General features: G+C 39.4%; 2 protein-coding genes across 3 annotated transcripts; one reads left to right on the forward strand and one right to left on the reverse strand.

Annotated features, from left to right (window-relative positions):
- Nucleotides 1-1,148: 1,148 nt before the first annotated feature.
- Nucleotides 1,149-27,882, reverse strand: rtf2 (replication termination factor 2). Its single transcript, XM_030051110.1, has 9 exons — nt 27,727-27,882; nt 27,300-27,394; nt 26,246-26,339; nt 25,961-26,100; nt 25,172-25,250; nt 5,717-5,827; nt 5,450-5,504; nt 3,533-3,607; nt 1,149-3,039 (listed from the first exon to the last, which is right to left on the reverse strand). The coding sequence occupies exons 1-9, from the start codon at nt 27,793-27,795 to the stop codon at nt 2,843-2,845; spliced, it is 915 nt and encodes a 304-aa protein (XP_029906970.1). The 5' UTR covers nt 27,796-27,882; the 3' UTR covers nt 1,149-2,842.
- On the forward strand, nt 11,302-18,858 carry gcnt7 (glucosaminyl (N-acetyl) transferase family member 7). Of its 2 annotated transcripts, XM_030051106.1 has the most exons (5): nt 11,302-12,173; nt 14,468-14,726; nt 15,048-15,789; nt 16,856-16,951; nt 18,131-18,858. In XM_030051106.1, exons 2-5 carry the CDS (start codon nt 14,517-14,519, stop codon nt 18,373-18,375), a joined length of 1,293 nt encoding a protein of 430 aa, XP_029906966.1. In that variant the 5' UTR covers nt 11,302-12,173; nt 14,468-14,516; the 3' UTR covers nt 18,376-18,858. The 2 variants fall into 2 exon arrangements, with proteins under 2 accessions (XP_029906966.1, XP_029906968.1); XM_030051108.1 differs by lacking the exon at nt 11,302-12,173 and having other exon boundaries at nt 14,343-14,726.
- Nucleotides 27,883-27,945: the final 63 nt, after the last annotated feature.

Raw genomic sequence — 27,945 nt, forward strand, 5'->3', positions numbered from 1 at the left:
CATCGCGGCATACGCCTATTTTCGAGGGAGGGGAATAAACTATATGACAGAAAGCCTAATAAAGGTTGGAACACTGTTTTTTTAAGGTGAGGTAATTCCACCCTCAAAGCCGCATCGCCCCAGGCTGACCAAAAGAATCTGCTTTCAAAAGCCACTGGAGCTTTTTAGGCCTAAAATGGCTGTTGTTATCTGATCTCCCAAATACTTTTAGCTTAAACTAATGAACACATCAAAGTGTCTGCGGAAAATAAGCTTAGCCTGCCTTTCTGCATTGCAGGCCCATCACCTGTCAGAATCATAAGATTAATGAAATAATTAAGTTTCCAGATTATTACAGTGAATAGGAAATCAGTGCGTGTCTAACATATCGAAATTCCATTTAATTGGTAATCACACTAGGTTATATAGCATATCTTTAAGAATGCCTTTCTTTTATTTATGAAACATGGGATGGAAAAAATGTAGGCTATACTGAGTTGCAAAAAGATTGGCTCCAAAAGGTCGAAGATAATATATTAATGCAAAACAGTTCATTTTTAATTATACGGTTCCTCAAACAGGTTTTTAACAGCTACGGTTAGTGAATGGTAGCCTGCTTGCTGATGTACCAGCTGTTCACATTTCTCCGACTTCATCTTAATTCCCAACACGTCTGCCGTAGGCTACTATAGTCTTATTTTATGACTTGACAGTCATAAAATGTGGTTGGTTAAAAATAACATTTGCATGGTATAAACGCCGTGTATCAAAACGTCTAGAAAACAGTCTAAGAATGCATGTATGCTCTAATTCCTGTTGCTCTTACAGGCCTAGTGGTGCCGAGTCCACCGAAATTGTTGCACGCATTTATTGACAGTTCTGGGTTCACATGACTGACCAGCCAGGAAATTAACGGCATTAATAAAGCTGTTGCACAATGAGGCATAGCATAAGGGGAAATCCTTTAACAAAGAAATATATGAACTGAAACAAAACGTTTGGAAAATACATTATTTTTAATGTTCTTTGTTCATACGACAGAAATCTCAGTAAAAACCCTTCTAAATGTGATTCTTGCTGTTATAAAAGTACTGACAGCAGGGCCAAAGGGAAAAGACTTCTATTTAGTTGTGTATTTTTATTGATGCACTATTCTCTTTAAAAAAAAAAAAAAGTATTGGATGTTGAAACGTGCGCTTTAATGTCAGGCAGTCAAAAAGAATAAACAGTAAAACATGTCAGAATATTCATTTGGATAAAGACAAAAAGATGTAGTGTTTATTTCAACCTTTAGCTACGATGATTGGATTATTTATGGCCCAACTTTCATTTAATGAGGAACAGGCAGCTCTCCCACTTTCTTGCACTGCGGGCAAACCGTGTGTCTGTGCAAACTCACAGCGTGAGATGAGGCCGCCTCTGCTGCCACCTAGTGACTGCGTCTTCACATTACTGCGCCAGCACAGTTTGGCCTTTGTTGAGAAGAAGAGTGTAATTTTGGATCGAGCTCAGGTCTTATTTTATTGAATGAATAGGATTAAAATCGCAGCACTAGTAAAGAATTGCTGTGCTGAGGTGGCACGGTCTCCAACATCTACATGCTGTCAAATACTGCCGATAGATGTCCTTAATCAAGACAATAAAAGGCGGCGGGGGCAGTGCGCTACACCCCTTACATGTGAGCTGGAAATGCATTATTAAAATTATCAATTTATTGTAGGATGTTTTTGTTTAAACAGCACAGAGCAGTTTACTTACTATTTGAAGTATAAAATAAGTCAAGCTTGGAAAATATCTGAGTCAAGTCGGAATGTTTGAATAAAAATGTCTTTATTTCTGTCTTTTTTACAGGTGGGACCTGCGACTAGAAAAAGAAAATCTCACAAATAAGCCCACACATAAACACAATGAAAACACAAATCATGAATGTTCTCTAACAAGGCTATTTTTGCTGAAAAAAAGGGTCAATAGAAAAGTTTCGATTATCGATAATAAAACTCATATTTCGTTGACTATCAAAAACAAACGTAAGCTATCTTTCATTTTTAAACCTGTATACTTTGCGAGAAAAATGAATACTCAAAAGGAGGATAAATAACAATGACAGACCTTTGCTAAACCAGAAAGGAAACACATGCAGGATGATAGGGCCAAGCTCATTCTGCTGGGTCCGACAAGCAAAAAAAAAAACAAAAAACAAACAAAAAAAAAAAAACGATATTACACAGTCTATAACTGCAGCATCGATTAACACCGATTGTACTCTCTTCAGCACGGGGTTTTAGAGAGCCTTTAAGTTCAGGTCACTGCTTGAATAATAAAAATCAAGGCTATGAGGCGCGATGTGATGGCTTCAGTAAAGTCTGTAATACACACCCTCACCACTAGATGTCAGCAGAGGCGTTCCTCTGATCTAACAACCAGGTAAGAGGAACATTTTTATTATCTTGTAGGCCAATCCATAACTACTCCCTATTCTCAATGCACCTTTGATAGAGAACATGGAGATCCTGGGGAGTGTGTACAGGGGGAACTAGGCAACAAAACAAAGACGCTCCCATGCTTGGGGAGTTATTAACAAAATGTTCACAACGTGTAAACACTGGGCAACTGGGGACTGGAGAAGACAATTTGGGACTGGGTCAACACACTGGTGACATGGCTATTAGAAGTGATGAGGATGTTTGTGTGTGTGTGCCAGAGAGAGTGATGAATACACACATTTATGTTCAGGCAGAGAGACAGAAGTAGCAGTACTGGGTCTGTAATGTATTTTGTGACCTTTCACAATCTTTTGCGCATCTCAACATAAAGCAACCCTATTTTGCACTAGTGGTCGTTGTGGGCGCTGGTTATACAGTTACTAGAAGTGATATGGGGTGTGGGTAACCCAGTTGGATGTCTGCTCTTTAGTGCGCTTGGCAGAGCTGTGGGTGGTGAACAGTGATTTGAAAGCCTCTGACTTCTCATCCATGTGCTGGATGGATCTCTTGGTGGCAGTGGATGTGGAGGATTTGGCTTCTTTAGAGGAGCTAGAGGATCCAGACGGCCCGGCCACAGCTGGGGGATAAAATGACAGAGACAACAACAGAGAGAAAAAAAATCAGAGTGACGGAGATAAGAAGTAAAGGGAGGAACAAAGACAAAGGAGCAAAGGAGCAAAGGAGGTAGATGTGGCTTATTTCAAATGCTTTCTGTTACAATGCTCTGAAACAGTTGCCGTTTGCTGTTGCAGTGTAATAAAATATGTGTTATGGTCTGCAACACAAAACTGAGTGGGACCTGTTCACTGAAGGTAAGGTTAGAAATCTGAAAAAGCATGTAGGCAGACGTGTACTCACATCCAACTCATTTTAAGTCGAGTGGTTGGTCTCCCACTCAACAAAAAAATGCTATGGAGTTCAACTGATGGTCAAACCCCAGTAATATTCACCAGTAATAACACAGCTCATCAGATATTTACAACATTTCATTCACAAAACCTCAGCATTTTCAAACACTCCACTTGAAGAATGACTGGCATGAACATAAGCTTGAGTTTATCCACAGTTACCTGACTGGCTGCTGGCACTGCCATTTTGTGTTGAGCTGCTCCCTGGTACGTGCACCTGCAGAGAACTTGTGTCGTCTACGGAGGAAAAACAACATGGAGAGAGGATGATTAAGTGAAGAGGTCACAGTAATTTTATGTTTTGTCCATAAATCAGTGACACTTTTAGAAGAACAAATTTAAGAACGGATAAGCTAACTACTGACATTAATTGAGGTTCAGTTCCATTCAGGCCTAACAGAGCCGGGGTCCTGCTGTTGTTCATGCAGACTCATTGGAAAGGCTTTGCTGCACTTCAGTGGAACACAACCTTTATTAATATCATCAGTAACAGCTGTGTTTACATGCTGCTTGATGTTAAACTTTCTGCTTTGAAAACGGTCTGTTGGTACATTATTTGCACATCTCTGCCTAATGTGATCACATGTGTACGTACTCAGACATATTTTTGCAAATGATGTCAAAGTTTTTTGCTGATGACAAACAAATCATGCTTAAACATTCCTTAAAATGGCCCTGACTGCTGAACTGATGCACTGGATTGTAAAATACTAGTCACACAGTAATTAAATTTAGGTAATGAATGAGGTGTTGCAATATTCTTCACTTATTAATCATACATACAATTTCGTAAAACTGATTGATGTATAATCGGTTACAAATATTTATAATATGATAAGAACTCATTATTGGTATTTAATAATGAACTCAGTTCAGTGTTTCTAAACAGTAATTATTCTAAAGAACTGCCTAGTAATTGAGCATCCACTAAGTTTTGGTTGCGGTAGGAGTCTGCATACATGGAGTCAAGAGGGTAGTGCAAAAAAAGCTAATTTGATGGTAATCCCTATGGCTTTAATCTATAAATAGTAAAGGTTCTTGAGAAAATAACTTATTCAAAAAAGGCAGAGCAGACAGGGAAGTGGGTGGACTTGGCCTTTTATTGTTTTACTGACCCTTGTGATAATTGTTTCAGTAATACAAATAAACTCATGGTGTTTTTCAGCCAACGCCTTGTGCGACTGTCAGGGGAGAGCACCGAGCTCAAAGTAGCAGTACAGGTCCAAACAGGAAGCTACATCAATGCAGTCTGAGGACACAGACAACTGAGCTGTGTCTGGCCTGGGATTCAGACATGCTGTACAACCCCACAGTCACTGTACCACATCTCTTTCCAATACTGATATATAAAAGGTTAGTATTCCTTTGATTAATTAAGAGACTCTGGGCAGCAAATATGAGCTGGAAGAAGGAGATGGGGGAGGAAGAGGAGGAGAAGAAGACAAGGACAAAGACAAAGAAGATGACGCCGAAAAAGACAAAGACAAAAAAGGCGAAGACGAAGAAGAAGAAGAAGAGGAGATAATAACATGGGATTTACCAATGAGTTAACATAAGTGAAATTAGGCCAGCTGCCAGACAGATTAAACTCTATGGCTGTTCCCAAATACTTCCTCAAACTCTCTGTTACTCTACTAAGGGTGCACTGGTTCTGAAAGATAAATGCTAAATAACAACAGCCAAAATAGCCTAAAAGGCAAGAACAATGAGCATGAGTCATGTGACTAAAAATAATTTTAGAGAAACTGACATTGTCACTGGTGTAACGTTCAATTTATTTTACTCAAAATTTAGTGAGACTCCAGTTTGATAGTAGTTATTGCTGTTTATATTTTAGCCAATTAAACTACAGACTGCACATCAGACCTTGTCTATGGCTAATAGTGAGGAGGAACTATTTCCTGAATTGACCGAATTAAAAGCAAAAGATCCCAACCTTGCTCTGACTGATTAAACACTGGTGCACCTTCTGAAATTTCTGGCTCATCTGGCCTTAAGGTTCTGCCATTTTGTTGGTTGCTCGGTTCTGTTTACAGACAGGCTAAACACTCAGGTATTACACAAATGCCTCATACCCACCTTTGGAATCTGATGGTTTGGACACAGTTTCAGCCGCCTTGCTCTTCTTGGATTTCTAAAAGGGAATAAAAACATGTGCCCATTGACAAAACAAATACACACCGATTAACTGCTGAGACCGAGGTAACCTTTAACCTGAAAACATGAGAAAGTGAAGCATTATTACTTAAATTTTACTAAAATGTCTTCTTTTCATGCCCCACCATCTTGCTGTCATTTAATTACGTTTGTTGTCCTTCAACTGCATGATAAAAAAAAAAAAATCACCTTAGCTTTAGCCTTGGCCCGTTTCTCCTCCATTTTTCCCCTCAGTTTCTCCACGTCCTCCTTGGTGCCATTGAGCACAACAATGTCTTCTTCTTGGAATGGGTCTCCACACTACAACAAAGACAAGACAGCATCTGGTTAAGAGATGTTAGTTGTCATCATGGAAAAGAGCAGCCAGTTACAATCAGATGTCAAGGCAATACAAATTCAAAGTACAGAATTAAGAGTTGGAGAATTAAAACTGCACTATAGAACTTTTCAGTGCTGTATGACCTTCTCACTCCCTCTGCTGGGAGTGAGACATACATTGAGTGCTACTTGACAAGTAAATTTCCGGGTTGCTCGCCTTTCAATCTTCATGGGCAAAAACAACGGGAGAAACCAAGAACTGACAGTCATGGAATCATCAGACAAACACATTGGCCATGCTATAATTTTAATTCTGCAATTCCAGTTGAAACTGTTAAATGTGGTTGACGCCAAGCACATCACTAAAGGTCAAATGTGCATCCAGTGTCTTATATGGGCATGTTAAAAAGTATGGCCCTCTTGAGTAACGTGAAAACACAGTGATTAAATAGCACGGTATCATCATGAGGTCAGAGGAACTGATCACAAGATGTGGGTCCATCCCATCGCCTCACTGTCCTATGAAAGGCACAATCATTCACCACATTAAAAATAACTCAGCAAAAAGAGAAGCAACAAAACCAAAGCACCAAGCAGCTTTTTTGCATAGATGAACACATACTAAATCATTGATGTTACAACTAATTTCTTCCTGGCAGCCCCACATCCTGAACCGACAAATGGCAACTGATAATGCTTCTGGATTGCATTCTCATGATTCAACTTGTGTTACGCAAAAATAAGCTGCTGCACCATTTACACTGTGGTGTTAGCAGAGTGCCACAGCTCGGTGTTAAGGTGGAATTAGGTTAAAAGCTTCCTGGGTGTGGCTGCCCTGAGGCTCATCATCTGTGTCACATCACTTTCACTCAGCAGCACAGTAACTGCAGATTGTTGTTGGCTCCTCTGTAATGCCTCACTTGACAGGTGGGTAGGATCACACTATCATATTTCTAGTAGAACACTTTTGCAATAACATTTTCAGTAGCTATGGAAAAAAAAAAAAAAAAAAAAAAACAGGGATTACGATTTGCCCCACCGGTGGGGAATTCTCTGGACTACTCCCGAATGAAAGACTAATGCTGGTCTGTGACTAACTGCAAGTAATATCGCAAAGTATCTGGTATGAAAGTTACTAAATATGAATCCATTATCTGGACTGAGCAGATAATGCCTTACAAACAGAGGGCACAATATCTGTTTTGCTTTTCTCTCTAAAGCCAATTTCTTTCATATCCTTGTTAAATATTTTGCATTTCAGGACACTGCCACTGTGCACACTATCAGTTTTCCATGCAGGTGTGCATGTGAATTATATCTCATATTAATCATGTGCTAAAGTGTCTGGCTTCACTACAAAACAACTGGTACTTCACTAAAAAGACAGAATTTGAATTCCTCGACTGACTGAAAGCAACATTTAAATAAATATTAAAGTATCTTTGAAAACATATTAGGGATGGCGAAAATGGAAAATTTTCTTGGTCGACCACCGGGCCTCATTAATCGGTTTATTTCGGTTAACCGAGAATATTATTTTACTGTCTGTAAACCATAAAAGAATAACCGCAACAAATAGAAGCTAGCAGCGCTAGCACCGGCGCCATTGTCTTGCCCCGGACGCATACCACTACGTCCGCGACAAACATAAGCTTGGCTCGTTTCTCCCGTAGATATCTATAATATCTATAATATAATTATAATATGTTATAATATAATTATTATTGATATCTATGGTTTCTCCGGTCTGTCTCTACCGAGCTGAGCTCTGTGCTTAATGACGTCATCGAAACCCGGCAGAGCGTCCCGTCGCCATGTTTACCGTATTAAACTGTATGTAAGCGCAAGAGCAACTTCTCCACCTTCAGGAACAGTTGGAATTTTTCGATCGATAAAATCTTACGGTAGTTACGGTATTTACAATCTGACATGCGCATTTGTGTCGGCGACGACACGTTCGGACTAGAGTGCCTGTAGAGAGTGGCGACAACTCCGTTCACTCCAACGGTTCCATTTTTTCACAGCAATGGCGGCGTAAGGAGACCCTCAGCTCCTCTCTCTACAGGCACTCTAGTTCGGGCTTAAAGGGTTTTTAACCGAAAAGATTATTCGGTTAAAGTTCAAACGGTCAACAACCGGTCAAACGGCCACCGGTTAGCATCCCTAAAACATATCTCATAACTTGATGCGTGATTATAAGTCCTACTCTAAATGTGGTTAAGGTGTATAGAAGGAAAATAAGGAGGGGGTGTCTCAGCTTATTCTGTAATTTGACTGGTGAACAAATTATTTGTTTACTGGGCTCGATGGAAATATTGAAAAATGATTTTGTTTTGTTTTACTTTTTTGCAGTGTTGGGAATGGGAGTGTGTCAAAGCAAACAGTAAAATTAGACAAGCTATTTTCCTTGGGTACTTAAAACCACATTCAAATGAATGATTTTTCAGTGTATTGCAAATAAGGCTGCAGACAAAGCTTTAAAGTATGCCAGCCATGACATATTGAGATCAGCATCACTCATCTACCAATACAATAGACTCCACACTAAGTATCCCTTTAGCAACTTCACAACTTTTATTTGTTTGTTTTTGTTTTTTTGGTACAGCTCAGACCGGACATGCTCACAATCTGAAGCTCCAGTTTCAGCACCTATTACAATTTCGTCAGGTGCACAAGCTAATTTCACAAAAAAAAATTGCTTTCTGTAAGAGGGACAGCTTCATGTCTAACAGCTAAATAGACTGTTTCATAAAGTTCTATGTCCTCACCTTTGGAGATCGTGAATCCCATGCACTCACACAAAAGCAACCACATGAAAGTTTAACTTGTACACTCACAAAAAATGGTAACACGTGTGACCATTTTGGTCCCAGTCTGAAACCCTGACAATGTTGACCCCTGACCAGTCCGTCCCTTTCTTTAGACCCATTTCAGGGGAGGGGCAGGAGGGACAGGGGGAAATAAAAAGTCAACAGTAGATGCCAAATAGAAGTGGAATCATGCATCATCTGAAAGCTGGGAACCTGAAGATTGATTTGAGATGCAGCTCAGCACTGTATCAAATTGTTATCATCATAAATCTGTAATAAAGATTGTGTTTTGGTTAGGCACCAATTTTTTTATGTATTTAGGGTGTGTAAGGGTTAGAACATTATGATGGACGCATATGGTGGCCATTCCAATGCTCAATTATGTGTCATTAAAGTTGTTAATTTTTCGGTTGATACGATTTGTTATACAGATTTGGAGCAAAGTTAACAATTTTTGACCACTTGAGAACAAATAAAAACAGGATCGAGACACAAAGACCTTGAGGAACACCACAGAAATATGCATGCTTGCCCCTAGCTTAAAAACTGAGCCGTCTACAGCCTCTGAAAGACGGTATGTTGGCCGCGCCACCAGCAGGCCATCAGAACGTTACAGGGTTAAAACAATTCATTTTGGCTGCCCTAGTCGATTTTTATTATTTTATTACACAACCTGTTTACATAGCCTGTTTTTGAAATGTTTATGAGATGTAAGATGCAGCGAACTCCTTTTATTCTTCTTTTACTGTAAGAGTGTACACTATAGTATACACTGTAGTTTTCCATGCAGTTGTACATGTGAATTATGTCCCATAATAGTGATATGCTAAAGTGTCTGGCTTCGCTACAAAAAATTACTACTTCACTAAAAAGATTGAATTTGTAAAGCCTTCCTTCATATTTATCTTTATCTTGTATCTTTGAAAATATATAATCTGATAACTTGATGCATGATTTTAGGTTCTTTGCTAAATGTAGTTAAGGTGTATAGCAGGCAAATAAAGGAAGGGGTGTCTGTATTCTACTCTAATTTGACTGGTGAACCAATAATTTGCATACTAGGCTTTTTTTTTTTTTTTTTTTTTTTTTGAAGGATGGGGGGTGGGGTGGGGGTGCTACAAAGCAAATAGGTGAGCTATTTCCCTAGGCTACTCAAAACCGCATTCAAATGAATTATTTATCAGTGAAATGCAAATAATGTTTCAAACAAAGCATCTTTAAAGAATGCCAGCCATGACATGTTGAGATCAGCATCACTCATCTACCAATACACTGTTTAATTTTTTTTTTTTTAAAAAAGGTCATGTGAGTACAGTTGCCCGCAGCATAGTAATGATCTACAAATGAATTGGGCTGGGTTACGTATTAGTGCAATGGATATAACAATGATGGGATAACTATACGATAACTATATAACTATATGAATAACAACATGAAGCTACTAACATAAGCTAATGTTATGAATAAACATACATCTCATGACCATACCATGACTTCTTCAATGTTTGTGGGTTCATAAACATCAGCAAAAGACAAAATGAGGAACAGGCAAAACTGTACAATCTGTGAGCAAGGCATATTTTCAATTATTTATCACACATAAATGATCTTGGCAAATGACAGTTAAAAAAATACACCAACATGATTTAAGAGGAATAACACTACAAGAACCACATGCAACTTAAATCAACAAATGTCTTTAAATATGATTGTTAAATGTACGCACCTATCCATTTTTAATAGACTTTGAGTGAGGATGGATAAAAAAAAAAAGTTAATGATGGAAGAAGTCAGAAGGCCAGGACGACTATATTAAACAGGTATGGAAGCCCTGCTGTTAATGCCAACTCACATTTACAATTTTTTATACTGGAAAATGTCATAGAAGTGTTGATTCAGTTGTCCTGTCATTACCTTATATGTAAGCCTGTAGTGAATCCACATAAAAATAACAGGGTATGAGCAATGAAGAAATAATCAAGCTATCGTATTTTGGATGAGTTGCTCTTAATCTTATATAATACCTTTCGTGGATACGACTATATAAGATGACACTATTTAAAATGAGCTAACAACAATAACTGAGCCATGTGATGACTGAGCTCATACATGCATATCATTTCCTAGTCACTATGATATTTTTAGTCCAGTTTACAAGAATGTTTCCTTTTCTGGAGGATCCAAAAAAGAGATCATCTAATAGCAGTTGTCCATTTATTGCAGTTAGGTCACAAATATATCACTGAATCGTTACACCTAATTTCATCAAAACGGCTGGCAAATTGTTAGCAGAAATAGAGAAAAACAAAGTGCCAATGCAGCTCTCTTATGAAACCACAGGGAAAACAGTTGTTAGTCTCTGAAAAAGCAACCTTTAAATAAACTTCTAGCTATTCTCCAGGAAAGGCTGGAAAGTCACTGGGTCATAAATCTGTATCTTAAACAGAAATTCAAAATTATTGGTATAAAGTACACCTCAGACATGTGCTTCACAAACAACTCAGACAAATGTCAAAGCCCTCAGTAACCAGCAGGGGATCTATTGTGTGCCCAAAGTGCAGGCTCAGTGGGTGTGAACCCTGGCCATGTGCTCTGTTAAACACAAGAGGGATAATCTCAGAAGCTGACCAGGCAGCAAACAAACTCTGTGGGGGCTGCTCTGAAGTTGGTCACATTGCTGTTGCTATTACCACAAATGATACAGCCCACGGGTGAGCTGAACACTTAGTCAGCTGAGCAGCTTATCATCATGTCGGTGAACCACTCGACCAGAGCCTTGCCTCAGCACTGAGCCAGACACTTGACGGGAAACAAGAAAGTAAACGAGAGAGAGGCAGCACCAAGCGCGGAGAAAGAGAGTGGATATTACAAGCTATGCTCTTCGGCTGAACCTCGGATGATTGAGAAGAGGAGAAACAAGGATCAGTATTTAACACATTTGCGTGGAAAGAGAGACAAATGCAGAGGAACATGGGGTGAAGGAGAGTGACAACAAGAAACTGAAAGCAAAACAGGAAAAAAAAAAAACAATGCATCAGTGAGTGGGAAATACAGGAGAGGGGACTAGCAAACTACTGCAGAGTGCGCGAGGTATGTCAGGTGTGTGTGGGTGTAACTGCTGGTAACCAGGCAGGGACGGCCCTCGTCTCGTGGGGATGCAGGGGGAGCGACTCAATCAGCAATGCAACAAAAGACGAGAACACACAAACGCAAACACTCATTTTCACTCGGACCCGATCACAAGCACGGAGGACACGGCCGCCAGAAACAACAACAGCAAAGCAAGCCTGACAATGTGTGTCAAATGTAGCTGAAGTGTATATCAGAGACTGCTCCTGCTGCTGCTGCTGTTACTGGTGATGGCACTGGTGGAAATGGCTCTCATTCCCGGTCTGTCTCTGGATGGATTTTTATAACACACTTGGGGCAGTAGCTTAGATTGCAATGGTCAGAACAGGGGCTAATGTTTAACGTCCTCCTCTTTCACTGTGAAGACAACAGGCTCAACTGCCATCAAGGTAACTAAGCTAACTTTGCCATATTTTTGGTACAGTGTGTGTGTGTGTGTGCCTGTGTGTCTGTGAAGTTACATGTGCTGTGCTTGTGTAACCTTAGATCTCTGATACAGACAGTGAAAACAAACATGTAGGCTAGGCTACACTCCACACTGAGCTCTATAATGTAGGATGATTACTACTGAAAACAGATTAAAAGCTTTTTGACTGGAAAACAACAACAATTAATCAATAGCTTGTGGTTTGGTTTAATGATTTAGATAGATACGGTAAGAGCCATCAAACTGTAAGCTCTCGAATGCATCGTGCTAGTTTGGTGACCATTGTTTTCCCTATGAGAAACTCATGCTGAGAAAGGGGGGTGGGCGGCAGCTCATCATGAGATTTCATCAGAAACCTGCATATTTCCATGGCAGCTTTCCCGTGGACGTCAGGATCTCCAAGGGAGTTGTCAAGCAGCAACATAAGATGAAACACGCACATCCAATTCGGCACAGGTGCTACCCAAAGAGATCAAACAAAATAGAGTCTGCACACTTTTTTTTGTTTTGTTTTTTTGCTCCAATCCATAGAATGAGTGACATGCTCTTCATCAGATAAAGCACAGTGAGACAACACCCTTGCCTAAATATATGGCTTGTCTGATTTGTGAGATGAAGAGCATACTGTTTGAAATCCTATGTTGGTTAGTCATTAAAAATTACTGGACAGGAGCACAAAAAAACAGTGTGCAGACCTTATATATATATATATATATATATATATATATATATATATATATATATATATATATTTATATATTTATTTATTTATTTATTTATTTATTTATTATTTTTATTATTTTTATTTTTTTTTTTTTTTTACAGTTCTCAACCAACAGCAGGACTGTAAATGTAGAGGGACCCATCAAGAGGCTTCTCCCCCATGTCCCTATACCATTAACAACAGTCCTAAGGGACTCCAAACGGTAGTGCTCTGAGGGGGATATCTTTCGTCATTTTCACTCTGTCTTGCCAAACAGCTCAGCTTGGTTCCCACCTAGCTGAATTATTGGGGGGAAAAAAACAACATGCAAACAAAATAACAGGCTTTGGTGATGGCTTTTCAAAAAGGACTGTGGATGTTCTGAAGGAAAAGGGTGGCTCTGTTCCTTTAAAATACATGAAATTCATATTGTTCGGTGTTTCCTGGAAGGGTACTGGTATCATTTTCTGGAGTCAGAAAGGCTTGGGAGGCACACCCAATGTGACTTTATGACACTGACTCAGATTGAACCTTGTATCATGACATGTAAACCCTGATTAACACCTGATGGGCTAAAATTTCATTATCACCAGACTGGCCAAACTGGTCATTCTGACCATTAATATTTAACTGAACCTTCAAAAAAATGTACACACACACACATATTAGATAGATAGACAGACAGATAGACAACAAATATGAAATATGTATTTGTGATGTTAAGATAGGTAATCAGAAATAGCAAGCCACAAATGTAAATTTTGACATGACAATCAAAACTGACATGCAAATACTGTAAAAATAATAATAATAAGTAGCACAGACGTAGATATATAAAGAAATATTTTTGTATTCTTATAAGCATATATCAATGTTGTAAATGAAATCATCCAACCTGAAATCAACTTTACCTCCTAAATAATTTAATTTAGAGTGCATGGAAACCTAATGGCTTTGTATCTTCACAACCCATTTAATTTCTGGAACTTTGTCATTTAAAAAAAAATGTTACAAAAAAAATTATTAGTTTGGAAGATTTTGGTTTTAGGGTTGTTTTAACTGTAAAACACTCAATCATAATGCCTCACACTACACATCTCAGTCAAGTCCAACCATCTCTGCCCTCCAACCCACAGAAAACCCAACCTGGGAAGGGGGACATGATGGGGACGCAAAGGGATAGCAACATCACATCCTGTGTATTGATAAATGCATTAACTCTGTGAAAAACTCTTTAACAGCTTTTATAGTAACTGGATTATTCTAGTGTCATAGGCATGATTACAGCAATCAGGCGATGGGTAGACTATTTTGTCATGTACTTCCTTTTATGTTTAAGCAAGAAGAACCACAAGCAAGGCTCTGAAATAATGCGGTTTTCAAAGAGACTGAATTCGACATACTAAACTGAATATCTTGAGCTGAAAACTGGCTTCAACAATTAGTGCTAACCTACATACTCTATCATTATTTAGCCTATCCTTATTTAGCATCCCTCATGGGTCCAGGAACCTTCTGCTAACTGTTAAGCAATCTAGATGCTTTTATTGCAGGAGGGTTATCTGCGACAGTGCTGTCTGCATACGAAGGAGCTGGACTATTATGTTCCAGCTTGAAGGGACCAAGTGCAGCTTCCTGTTGTGCCTGGGGATCAGTATTATGGTCTGTTCAGTTATTTACTTCAGGGCCAGGATGCCAACAGAGCCCCAGCCTCAAGGAGAGTCTCTGAATTGCAGGCCTTCCTCAAACAGATGTAGCATGTTACTGCCTGGCAGTGAAGATGGGCTACGATGGGACCACCATGAGTGCAAGGTATGTTCTCAATGGTGCTGTTTCTTTCTTTCTACTTTCTACTACTGCAGTGTCGGCCAAAGACATATCTTTCTAAATGAAGAAACGTCAGGAATCAGTCAAACCAATAAATCTACAACATCAATGAACTGACACTGTGCTTGAGACTGACCTTAAAAAGGAAGTATTACACATAGACGTGTGAGCAAATAAAGTGGTGACAAACTAAATACTACAAAAATTAAGAATTTTAACTGTCCAACGATTTACTTTTGTTGTTGTTTTTTCTTGTAAAAAAAAAAAAAAAAAGTAGCTCTATTTTTTTCTCTCTATCTCCATCAGGTGGAAAGTTACATTCTGAACAATCATCTGCACTGCTCCGATTTGACCAGAGACCTCCACTTTATCACTAAACCTCTGAGCTATGAGGAGGAGAACTACCCTTTAGCTTTCATTTTGACTGTTCACAAGGAGCTGGAGCTTCTTGTGCGCCTGCTGCGGGCTATTTATGCCCCACAGAATGTGTACTGCATTCACGTGGATGCCAAGGCTCCTTCGAACTACCGGAAGGCTGTTCAGAGGCTGGTAAGCTGCCTCCCCAATGCCTTCCTCTCCAGCCAAAGTGAGATAGTGACATACGCTGGGTTTTCCCGTCTCCAGGCAGATGTGAATTGCATGAAGGATCTAGCAAAGTCCAAGGTAGGCTGGAGAAAGGTGGTGAATCTGTGTGGACAGGATTTCCCTGTCATGAGCAACCTGGAGCTGGTGCGTTACATGCAGAGCAAACAGTGGAAGGACAGGAATATGACCCCTGGGATCAAGCAGCCTTTGACCATGAGGCACAGGACACAGCTCCAGCACAAGGAGATCATCGGCTCACATGTGGCCCCTAAAGGAAAGGGATTGAGGAAGAGTCCTCCTCCACACAGTCTGCAAGTCTATTTTGGAACTGCTTACTATGCTCTAACACGGGAATTTGTAGACTTTGTCCTGGAGAGCCCAGTAGCCCAGGACCTGTTGGAGTGGTCCAAAGACACATTCAGTCCAGATGAGCACTACTGGGTGACACTCAACCACATTAAAGGTAAAGTACCCAAGTTAAAGAGATATACATACAGACTGGCAACTACTTGAGCCCCTGATAAACTCAACTGCCTGTGTATAGCATGTATTTATCATTAAGTACTATGATTGTGATGTTTAAAAAAACAGGAGACCTCATATACAACCTAACTGATATGGTCTGAAAGCATACTTATTTAAATCATAATACTGGAATCAACTGTTTGCACTGACTCAAAATACCTCTGCGGCATGACTGTATTTGATCAAGACTACTGGTATTCGGCTGTGAATGAGTAACAGACATTAAAAAACACCAGCTACAGCGCTTGTACAATAGCAACTGTGCCACACACTTCTGGTAGAGTGTTGGGTTGTATAGTTACTTGGGTGTTAGTCCTCATGGTGGGGAAATAGTTGCTTCGCACTCCCCTGTGCTGCTAATCCAAATACTGTATTTGTGTTTCTCCATTCAGGTCCATAGTGTTGCAAAACGGGTCCCAAAACAACACTTTCAGCACATAAACAACCATGAACAAAACAGACTGACAATTTTAAAAAAGTCAATTTTGGAAGAAATTAAACAGATCTTTTCCTGTTATTTTCCTATTTGACCTTACCTGTGTCTGTAGGAAACTTCTGCACCAATAAGAAATGACCTTATAGTACATAAAAAAAAAACCAAACAAACAAACTGTAATTACATGGCAACGGGGTAACAGAATAGCTGTTTTTCCAACTGGCACAATGTGATTTTGGGACCTGCTTTGCTGCACTATGGAGGTGAATGGAGAAACACAAATACAGTATTGTGGATTAGCTGCTCAAGGGAGCAAGGAGCAACTAAGGACATTTTGTCACCATGTGAACTCAGATAACACCCAACAACCCAGCAGACCAAAGTTAAGTTGTATTTTCATCACCTTTAAAGGTTTATCTGGGACTCTTCTTTTCTTGGTTTATTCACAGCGGGTTTTGTATTTGTTATTTTGTTTTTTCATAAGTGATGATAAATGCATCGCAAATGCATGTTACTGGACTAGGTAACACAAGAATATGATTCATTCTGTCTGGTTATATGTTTCAAGAAGCTCCAGGGAGCCACCTAGATGGAGGTTGGGCTGGAGACATAAGGGCAATCAAATGGAGAGATCAGGAGGGATCAGTACACAGTGGCTGCAAAGGTAAACTGTAACACAGTATGCAATAGAACAGGGGTCACCAACCCAGTCCTCAAGGGCCCCCTGTCCTGCAGGTTTTGGTTTCAGCTCTGCTCTTACACACCTGACCCAATTAAAGCCCACGCATCTTCCTGCACGCCCTGTTCAGGTAGATCTGCTTCAACCAATCAGCATGAAGCCCTTAAATGGATCAGGTGTGAAAGAGCAGAGCTGAAACAAAAACCTGCAGGACAGGGGGCCCTTGAGGACTGGGTTGGTGACCCCTGCAATACAGGTTTTATTTTATTGATTGGATTAAAACAGTGATTCTGTTTTATTCTCAGTTCTATTTGTCTTGGTTTATTCTGAACCCATTTTTCACCCATTCATACTGTAAACAAATTATTACAGCTTCTGTAATCCATTACAAAATTTAAAATATGCTGTATTTGCCCTCTTGCTTTCCTTTATCACAAAGAGACAATTTCAAAATATTAATTTCTAAACAAAAAATCCTACTTAGTGTATTTTTTGGAAATATCTGGCTTTTTAAGCATCAAGCACACCACTACAACAGACATATGACCCTCTTCTCCTCTTCTAAACTCTTCTTCTATCTCGGTCCTACGCCAAAGACAGTCTGTTCCTTACTCTTTGTCTTGGTTATGTTTGGCTCTTTGGCCCCAGACAGACTTAAAGATGATTATCAGCTAATGCAGTTCAAAATTTACCCAACAGATGACAGGAGGATTGGCATTTATCTGATCTTGGGTCCTTTCTAAAAAGTTTAGTTTGTATTTTATATGACTTTTAAAGATTTCAATAGTAATGTATATCCTGCTTGACTAAATAAACAACATACTGCAATTATTTTGGGAAGGGGCAAGCTTTAAAGCTAAACCAGGCAAAATGTTGCATGTAAAAATACACTCATCTTAGCAGCCCGAGTCACACAGTGGATACAAAAGCAAAGACAGTCTGACTTCCCCTAATCAACGCCTCTATCTGCTCTATTTTATCAAATGAAACTGTCATTCCACAAACAGGAAGTGGTGAATTGCAAAATCTCCTTGAGCATCAAGTGTGAAGAGAAAGCTGAACTCATCTTCATTAAAAACTATGCCTTCTCAGTTTTGCACCTGTCAAATCAGAGACACAATAGCTAATTGCGTAATATCTTGCTTTACACGTTTCATTTCACAGGACGTTATGTAAGAGACATCTGTATCTATGGGGTGGACGACCTGCCATGGATCATCAACAGGAACAGCATGTTTGCCAATAAGTTTGAGAGCAGCACCTTCCCTGAGGCACTGGACTGTCTCGAGCATTGGCACAGAGACAAGGTGCTGAGGCAGGCCACTGTGCCCATACATCCATCATGGCTGCTGCCCACAGAGCGTAACTCAAGCAGCAGCAGATCCTTCAACAGCAGTACTGGAGCCTGAAATTGCCGCCACTCCCTAACCGACAACTAGGCTACATGCAGGTCCAGATTATTTGCACTTTCGAAATGGCTGGAGAATGTAGCAAATGCAAGTGGCAAAGAGCAAATTGGTTATGATACGATGTTTCACTAAACATCACCTCCAGACTGTAAAAGGGTGCCACTGCTCATAGATTTGATTTGTCTATTTGTGAAACTGTAAGATGCCTGTTCTTTTTTTGTTTGTTTTTTTGCTATTCAGAGAGCATTTGCTGGATACAAGCATGCACTTCACTTTGGAAGGATGCTATCATTTCTCAGACTTGAATTATGCTTGACTCCAATTTCAAGAGGTCAAATTTGAGGTTTTGAGAATTAAATGATTAGGTAAGAGGAGCCACAACACCTTAAGGACTTTGCTAGCCCAGTGAGGTTATATGCAGATTTCTAACATTTTCACTGCTGTTAGAATGATGAAGAAAATTAGTTTTGCTTAGATGACAAAAGATAAGATAAGATAAGATAAGATAAGATAAGATATTCCTTTATTAGTCCCACGGTGGGGAAATTTCACAAATGCCAGGTTCTGCCAAGAATTTGTAGCTAAATCTTAGTTCAGTTCCACAACTTGCTGGCAGAGCGAGAAGACAGGAATGTAAAATGTTGCCTGGTGCAAATCCTGTTCAGTCAAAGGAATAAAAATTGTTGGGCTCAACAAAACACTGCTAATTTAAGAGAGAAACCAAGACCTCCCACCTGAAACTCACTCACTGTAGTAAAACTGAAGGCAGTAAAAGGGTGACTGGAGCACCATGGGTAAAAAATTACCTAGTGCACAGCAATACAGCTTGTATTTGCTATATTTGTAATTTGATTATAAATTCATATGCTATCAGCAACAGAAAACAGCCTGCTACCAAACTATGGGAATATCAGGCAATATCTATACCACACTAGCAATCTATTGCTCACATTCTTGAAATCCTAGAGAGCTGAAGCATATTAAGGGTGGGAAATGGGTAGCTGACACAAATGTAAGTGCACAAGAATACAGATATACTGTCCTTGCAAATGCACACCACCACAAATGTAGACTTCCTGACTTCCTGCGTCACACTGGCCCCATTAGAGACTTCTTGTCTCCTTTTCCAGCAGAGTCATGAACACTACAGCACACAGGGGACTGTGCAGTAGAGAACTCACTGTACGTCACTTCTTATTCATTGTGCAGACAGAGTTGTGGCTAATTCAGTCATGCACCAAAAAAGGGAAAAAAATGAAATAAAAATAAAAGGAAAAAGTTAAAGATTATACTACTGTAAAACCAACGTAAATGAGAATTCTGAATTGGCTAAGGCAAGCAAAAATGGTCTAAGCATTAAAAAAAAATCACTGCAAAAGAGGTTTTCTGGCATCATGATGTATTTCACATAAAATATTGACCAGTGCAGCTGTAAAGGATCTATTTTATGGTGAGTAGCCTAAATGATGCATTTGTGTGATCTTTACTTGTCTGTCTTTGGTTAGGTTTGTTATCCCATTAAAAATCTAAACTATTATCCTATGCCTTTTCTGTGGTTTAATGTCTTGTGAATCATTTGAAAATGACTCACATGATTGTGAACAACAGACTGATTATCTTTTCAAGGAAAAGATAATGCTAGTGATAATCATCATTCATTGCATTAGTCCAGAGAAATAAGGAGACATTTATTTGTTACAGTAATGTGTGTGTGTGTGTGGGTGTGTGTGTGTGGGTGTGGGTGTGTGGGTGTGTGTGTGTGTGTGTGTGTGTGGTGTGTGTGTGTTGGGGGGGGGGGGGGGGGGGGGGGGGGGGTTACACAACATCAAAGCCTCATAGGCAAGCACTACAACACAATCAGTCATTAATCCATTAGTATGTTCTTGGTGCAAGAACCACATTATCCCAAGTTAACCAAATCAGATAGAATTCACACAACCCACACTAACACAAGCCTAAAGCAAGATATATTTATAAAAAAAAAAAAAAAAAACATGAACCAAGAATAGTCAGCCTAAATTATCAGTAGCCTAAAAGTCATGTGTTGACAGTGTTGCCTAATAAGCCTATCAGAGCTCAAATCTCTTGGAAGAGAGTCAGTTTCCCACAAGCAGCACAATAGCGTTGCTTATGATTTTAAGCCCTATTTCTAGCAGAGTCAAAGAAGTGACCTGTGCTAAGCTGCTGCCAGTACTGTTTCTGCTACCACAGAAACAGCAACAATGAGTGGTTCTCATCAGCTGCCTGCTATCTCAAAATATCCCATGCCTGGGGAATAATACCAGAGCAGCGTTTCTTGAAACTATGGGTCCAGACCAAAATGTTTTACAGCCTTGTTTCTGCAGGGGTCCCACATGGCTCCACTTGAAACACTGGATCTTAATGTTGGGGAATAGTGACTAAGAAGTTAAAATAAGCACTCCTTAAGCAGTTCTGCCGGTACTCATTTTCAAATGAGTGTTGTCTGAATCTGTAGGCAATATTGATTGATAAAATTTTGAACTAATTAGGCTCAGTTCAATCTCTTAAATGAGGTCTGTGAGTCCAGCGCAGCCATATCTACAAGACAAAATTTAAAGCTACTCTAAGGAATATTACATTATTTTTTACAGTAAAATGACCCCTTGCAATGTCAGAGTCATTACTGTAGGTCTTCTCTCCACCGTACAACTTACAGCCACCTAATGTTTTTTCCTGATTTTAGCTTTGAGAATTTATGTACTGGTCAAATTAAGCTCCACCTCTGCTATCCTCTTCACCCCCTCACATCTTCAACTTCATGCAAAAGAAAAAGACAGAAAGACAGACAGAAAAGTTCCCTAAAAAAAAAAAAAAACTAAAACTTGAGACACGATGTATCAAATGCATCAAGGATGAGATTCAAGGCTAATGATAAAATTCACACATGGATTATAAAATCAAATGTCACCTCTATCACATCCAACTTGAATTAATCATTTTGGCCTATATACAACCTGTTACACATACAGTATCATTGGCATAGCTGAAACATGTTTTGTATGATGACATTAAAAAAATAAATCAATAAATAAAAAAGTAAAAAAAAAAAAAAAAACACCACTATGATATTTCGTACTGCTAAAAGTACACTTATGTGCTATTGTATGTATGTTTTGTTGTTGTTGTTTTTTTTCATAATAGCATTAATGCCCAGTACCACTGTGGTGTCTCATTACATGGTATTTGCAGGCCTGTTAGACATATATGAAAAAGCAAATATAAGTAAAACATCTTAATAAAACTACAATGACAAGCCAGCCATCAATCATTTGAGTTTTTACACAACCATTTTTAACGCATTCTCTGGATAGCTAGCAAGATGTATTCCTCAAGTGTACACTTTCTACTGATATTTAAAACCCATTCATACTAACTGATGACAGTAGGGGTGATAGTGCTGTTCAGAAAAAAAGCATGATAATCCTGAAAATACTGACTACAGCGACCTACTGCCAGCCAGAGTAGATTTTGAACCCCATCACCCATCTATAAGTGAACTTCCATACATTACATTCGACTTTAAGCTAATTCTCTTGTCCAACTAAAGTGACAGGAGCTCTGTGAACCTCAGACAGCCACATTTTGTTATCAACAATGCCTACTAAATCATTAACAGTGAGATTTAGATCTCCATATGTGAATGAACCAAGCTAACATCACAGTCAGGATCAATGTTAATCATTCACCACTAAGGACAAACATTTTAACTAAATGGAAAACGCAGGAGAAACACCAGAACATTAAGAGAAGTAAACCAAGCTCCTGGCCAAACATTAAGGGGCAAGAGATGGAGACAAGGACAGTTTGATGGATGGCACCTAAATACTAAAAATCAGAAAACTGAAAATGCTTTCATAACTCAACACTCACTGGGTTACTGAGTTGCCTATGGCTTCATTTTGTCATTCCTAAGTCTCTTATTGCAAGGCTGATGGAATAAACTACATTGCTACACTGTAGTTTCCACTCAGTTTACTTTCATAGTAAAGTCAATTAGTTTACATGCTGTTTTAATGAATTTAATGCCAAATCAGAATCATGAAAAGGGCTTTATAACAATAAAATGTATAACATGAGTCAGTAACAATAATCATATCAAATAATTAGGCCATATTCAAAGGAAACTTTTTTCACTTCACCTCACTTTGTCAGTGAAGAAGCCAGAACATTCATAATGTTATTCATTTACCTTTTTTTAATTTATATTGGGGAAAAATATATAGTGGTATTTAATGTATTATAGCCATGCCATGATCATGAGCAAGAAATACAATGCAGGGCGACTATCCAAATATCAGTGCCAGGTGGTGCCTCGTTTTCTGCTTCCCATTGTGAAATATTTCATTCAGATATAACCGCCAGTTAAGCTAACAATGCTTTCGTGGTGATCTATGCCTAGGAGCTATGTTCACTGATGTGTGAAGCTGGCACATCAAACACACATTACGAGTCCCAGATGCCCAGTGCACACCACCTTACTCACCTCTTCATCTGCAGTAGTAATGTGGGGATAAGAATCCTGCACATACTGGATCATAAATTAAATTCCTGCTTACATTCAACATCACCCCCCGGTGTGGTGCACTCCGCAATGTCAACTCAAAACCCCTCTCTGCAAGACTGTTGGACTCAGCAGTAAAATAACCAGGAACCAACAGACACCATGCAACCCACCCAACAACAAACGGACAAGTGATAAGAGGCTATAAACAGCTGCTCACATCACACACACACACACACACACACACACTACATAAGCAGTACAGCTCCTCCCATCCATCTACAGGCACAAATCACTGACACTAAAAACAAAAATGGAAAATAACAGACAATTTGACATGGGTTTACACTACAGGTGACTGGCCTAATATAGCCTTAGATAAGGTCATATAGATTTTGTTTACTTTAACCTACCATGCTATTTTTTTCTATAGATTTTATTTTGTATAACATGGTGTTGTTTGTTTGTTTGTTTGTTTTTTTAAGGTTTTCGAGGGCACTGTATGTTGTATGCTCCCTCACTGGAAAAATAAAGTTCTCTGAATATGAAACTGATATGAATCAGACCCTCATGGGTGATTCAACAGTAGATTATTAGGGCTAATAACATATACCTGTGTGTAATGACTGTGTGTTATTATTATTCCCAAATTACTAAGATGCTAAACTGGTGAGGACAGTGATGTACACTGGGTATCTATGAATGGAAATGTTTGTGGTGGTGGTGGTGGTGCTACTGGTCTCTCCTATCGCTCCCATATTCCTGGGTGACTGGGCTGAATGATGTGGCGAAAAATCAGTGAGGTTAGTTAGACAGATATTGCCGATGCGATATGATTCATGTTAGTGCGAATGATCATTTTAAGCATTATCATTTTCAATGGAAAAACTGAAAACTGAAATGATGACGATGTGATTTTCACCGCAGTCTGTACCAAACAAAAATTGCTTTCTTACATCTGGAGAACATAATTCATAGGCCAAGGAATCTTTTTAGCTCTACAATACCTAATCTTTAATGGTATTTTGTAAGACATTTTACCAGTACCATCAAAAAAGCGCTGCACCTGCGACTTAGATATTGCTTTTGTGTTACATCCACCCCCATGTCCTCCACTTCTCCCTAATTGGCTGATTAGAAACTGGTGTGTGAGGGCCAGTTTATCTCCAGCCACACCAGCTGGACCCGTTTTGCCATTAGTCTAGTCTCTTTATAAGCTCAGCTTTGATCCTCCGTTTTTGCCAGATCCTTGCCATAACCTGTGCTTTCTGTCTGCAGTTTCCATGTGTGGACCTTGCCCAGCCTTGCCAGCCCAGCCGGCTTATTCTGCGGCCCTCTGCTTTGGCCTGTTCCTTTGTTGATAGTTTTTGCTTTTCTGTTTTTGCCTGGCTGGTGATTAAACTTGTTTTTTTGAAGTAATACTGCTTGCTGAAGTCTGCATTTGGGTTCACATTTGACTGTTAAACTTATCATTTGGCCATATTAAGATTTTGATAATACTTCATTTATTGTCCAGCCCTCCCTCACTGTATGGTAAAATCATTCTACTCAAACGAAGGGATAGCTTGCAATTTAAGCCTTTCTCTGTGATTGCTGGATGGCACATAGTTATCTTCTGTGAGGTACTGACTGCATACTTTGTACTTTATTAGTGCAAACTTAGCCCATTTAATCTTTGTCTCCCACTGAGCTCATAGCCATGCATCACTAGGAAAGCAATGAATGCTTAACTGGCTTAACTATCTGAATGACGCACTGCACAGTGAGACGCACCAACACTCCAAGAAACCAGACATGCAACAGCCACCTTCAGTGTATTTGTCACTCATAATGATGTTTCTGGCATATGTTCACTGAAAGTATGTATAGAGATAAGCACTGCAGTAGAAGTAAACTGACCAGAAACTACAGCGCCAAGTCAAGGGAATGTAAAAATTTTTATTTTGTCAACCGTGCACAAAGAAAAATAGTTGTAAAACTGGTATGAATACGGTGTCTCGCTACACACACAACTAAAAATTAAGTAGACAAAGGATGAGGCCACATTTTGCTCGGTTAAAAACTAGCTGCATATGGAGCAAAATTAAAGAGAGTTTTGAAGTTGTTGACAGGAATGACTTTTGTCATGTTTCAGCACTACCCTAAGATGCCCAAGTTATCTATTAGCATACACAAACTTACATGGCTGAACAGTAAAAAAAGTCGAGTGTCATATGAATTGAGCTGGAGTAGAGTGACTGTTTGAGACAAGGAAGATTATGATGTGCCACTTACCTTGTGACAGATTTCTGTCTTGACCTCTTTCAGGGCCCTGTCAGAGAAAACGCAGCCGCAAGTCTGCAGGTAACAGAACCTGAGAACAGAGATGCCACATTAAAAACAGTGTCTCAAACTTTTTCAAAACTGATGGCTATTTGTTTCCTGTGTGAAACGCCTGACCGTCACAGAGGGAATTTTGCCGATTCCCACTGCACATTGTTACCAATAAACCAACAGACCAATTATGATTAGGATAAAATAACTGCACATTTAACTGACTTTACTGTGCTACTGAGGCAAATGAAATGCATTTGCTCCTAACAAACTACAGTTCAGTGTGTGGCCATTTATTTTGATCTCAGTCTACATATATTCCTGCATCCAACCAGCACCTGACAGCAAGCCACTGGCTGTGCAGGGGGAGCTCTGCCTACTGTACACCAATTATGGTGTCCTGTTGGCTCTGTATCCATGTGTGGTGCATTTCCTGATATGAAATGGCTAAATTTAATCCCGTGGGGCACCAATTTAATGCCACTGATGTCACACAAGCAGAAAACATCATGCACATACAGATACAGTCTCATGTATGTACAGGATATACAGTAAAGTATGGATGAGTTGAACTTGATGAGCCTGGTCTGCTAACCAGGGATATTAAACATCTGTAAGAAACATCATCTATGGGCGCGGCACTGATGACCTGTACACGGAAGTACGACGTAACTTTTTTTGACTAATTCATTCAGTCAAATGATCGCTTTTGGGTTGCATACACGTTACAAACTCTTAATTGAGTGTTACCTGTGTTTGCCATTCATCTCCAGGCCCACAACAGGGCAAATGAACATGGCACAGTGCATGTCCTCATAGCGGTCCCCTTTGGCGTTCCTCCTCTCTCCCTCCCACTCTGGGTTATCAGTTAAGTTGAGCTCCTTCATGTCCTAGAGAGAGCAGAGGAATGAATATACACAGAGGCACACACAATTAAAATACACACAAGCACACTAGAAGCACCTCTGGCAGGGGCATTTTGAATGATTTCAAGTTTTGTGCCCACAAGTGGTGAAAAGTTCACTTTAGGCATACCTTCATCCCACGGATGTGCACTGCAACCTCACTGTTGGGTCTCTCAGCTGACTTATCCAGGAGATACTCAATGACTGCATCTTTGTTGTAAAGCCTGAATGAGACCAAATATTAGTACAGTACATGTCTACGTTTAACCTCAGTGTACAATGCTGATGGTGTCAGACCTTTGCTTTTCATACTTAATCTATATAGCACCTTGCCTACAGCGGGTGTTGCTCAAAGTGCTTTACAATAAAGTGAAAAAACCCAAGAATAAAATAAAAACAGGAAATGTAAAGCAAATGCAAATATTGTGCAGCAAAATCAAGCAATCAAGTGAAAAACAAACCAAGGCAACAAAAGAAGAAATGTCAATAGGATATATCAAATATGCAGATAAAACAATGACATACAAAAAGTAAAATATGTAAAAACGGAGGATGGCACAAAGATGTAAAACAAAGGAGGATATAAAAACAATAAAATATGTAAAGAATAAAACAAAGGAACTGTGACAGTTAAAAACAATGTTGAATAAACATATTTTCAATTGTCACTTAAAAACATTCACATCACATCTCTAATAGCCTTGGATAGAGAATTCCATAATTTTGGTGCATCTTAAAAAAGGCTGATCTGATGATTTTCTTATCTATGTGATAGTTTGGATTTAGAAAACTAGCAGCTGAGGGTCTGAGAGGCTGTGAAGGATTATAAAGACAAAGTAGTAGTAATCTAGGAAAGTCCCAAACCATTAACAGCCTTGTAAACATGTAAAAGAAGTTTAAAATCAGTCCTTAAACACTCAGGGAGCCAATGCAATGAGCTAAAACTGTGGTGATATGCCTTCCCTTTCGAGAAAGTAAGAGCATTGCAGTTATCTGGTTGAAATAAAATGGTTCACTCACAGGTTTGTGAGTGAACCAAAACTGTTCACACAGATCTTTAAGCGTGCTGTACACGTTCAGAGACTATGTGGTCTCTCATATGGAGTCATATGGAGGCTCTGTCTCCATATGACTTATTGTTTGAGTTTTTCCTGACTGGTTATGGACGGAGAATTAACTCTTACCTTCCCAGTTCACAGGCAACGATGGGGCGTCTGAGTTTCTCCTGGCTCAAGGCACAGTACTTCCATTTGGCGGCCAGCTCTGCATTTTTATCAACCTAAACACGATGACAAGCACATACACACCTTATTGACATCAATACTCGTAGGCACAGATGTTGTTAACTTGGTTATGCTAACGTTACTCAATTCTGTACTATTTGCAGAGACCCTCCTTACGCATAAGCTGACGGTAACTTTTACACGTTTTGACCCATTGCCGGCTCTCTGAAATTATTTTGAACGTGTGTCAAAGTTGTTTAATCGAAAAATTTAAAAATTAATCGAAATTTATGACGTGTTAGCCTGTTAGCTGGCTAGTAGCTAACATGCTACCAATAGCCTCGGATAACGTCGCCAAAAACCATGACTGTCGAAAAGCTGAACGCACTTTTTCCACTTTTTTGGGGCCTTTCACCAACTCGTGTCTTTTGGGAATAGTTCCGCCATCACATCCCATCTTGAAAGCTAACTGGTGATACTGTACTTGTTATATTAAAAAATGACCAAAGCTAGCTATCAAGCACAACTGGCAAGCAGGAAGTTACACGATTGTAAACAAACAACGATCGAGCTACAGCGCTTGCGGGATGTGGGGCTATTTTTTTAT

Source organism: Myripristis murdjan, chromosome 5 (genome assembly GCF_902150065.1).
Source record: "Myripristis murdjan chromosome 5, fMyrMur1.1, whole genome shotgun sequence".
In the NCBI taxonomy this organism is placed as follows: Eukaryota; Metazoa; Chordata; class Actinopteri; order Holocentriformes; family Holocentridae; genus Myripristis; species Myripristis murdjan.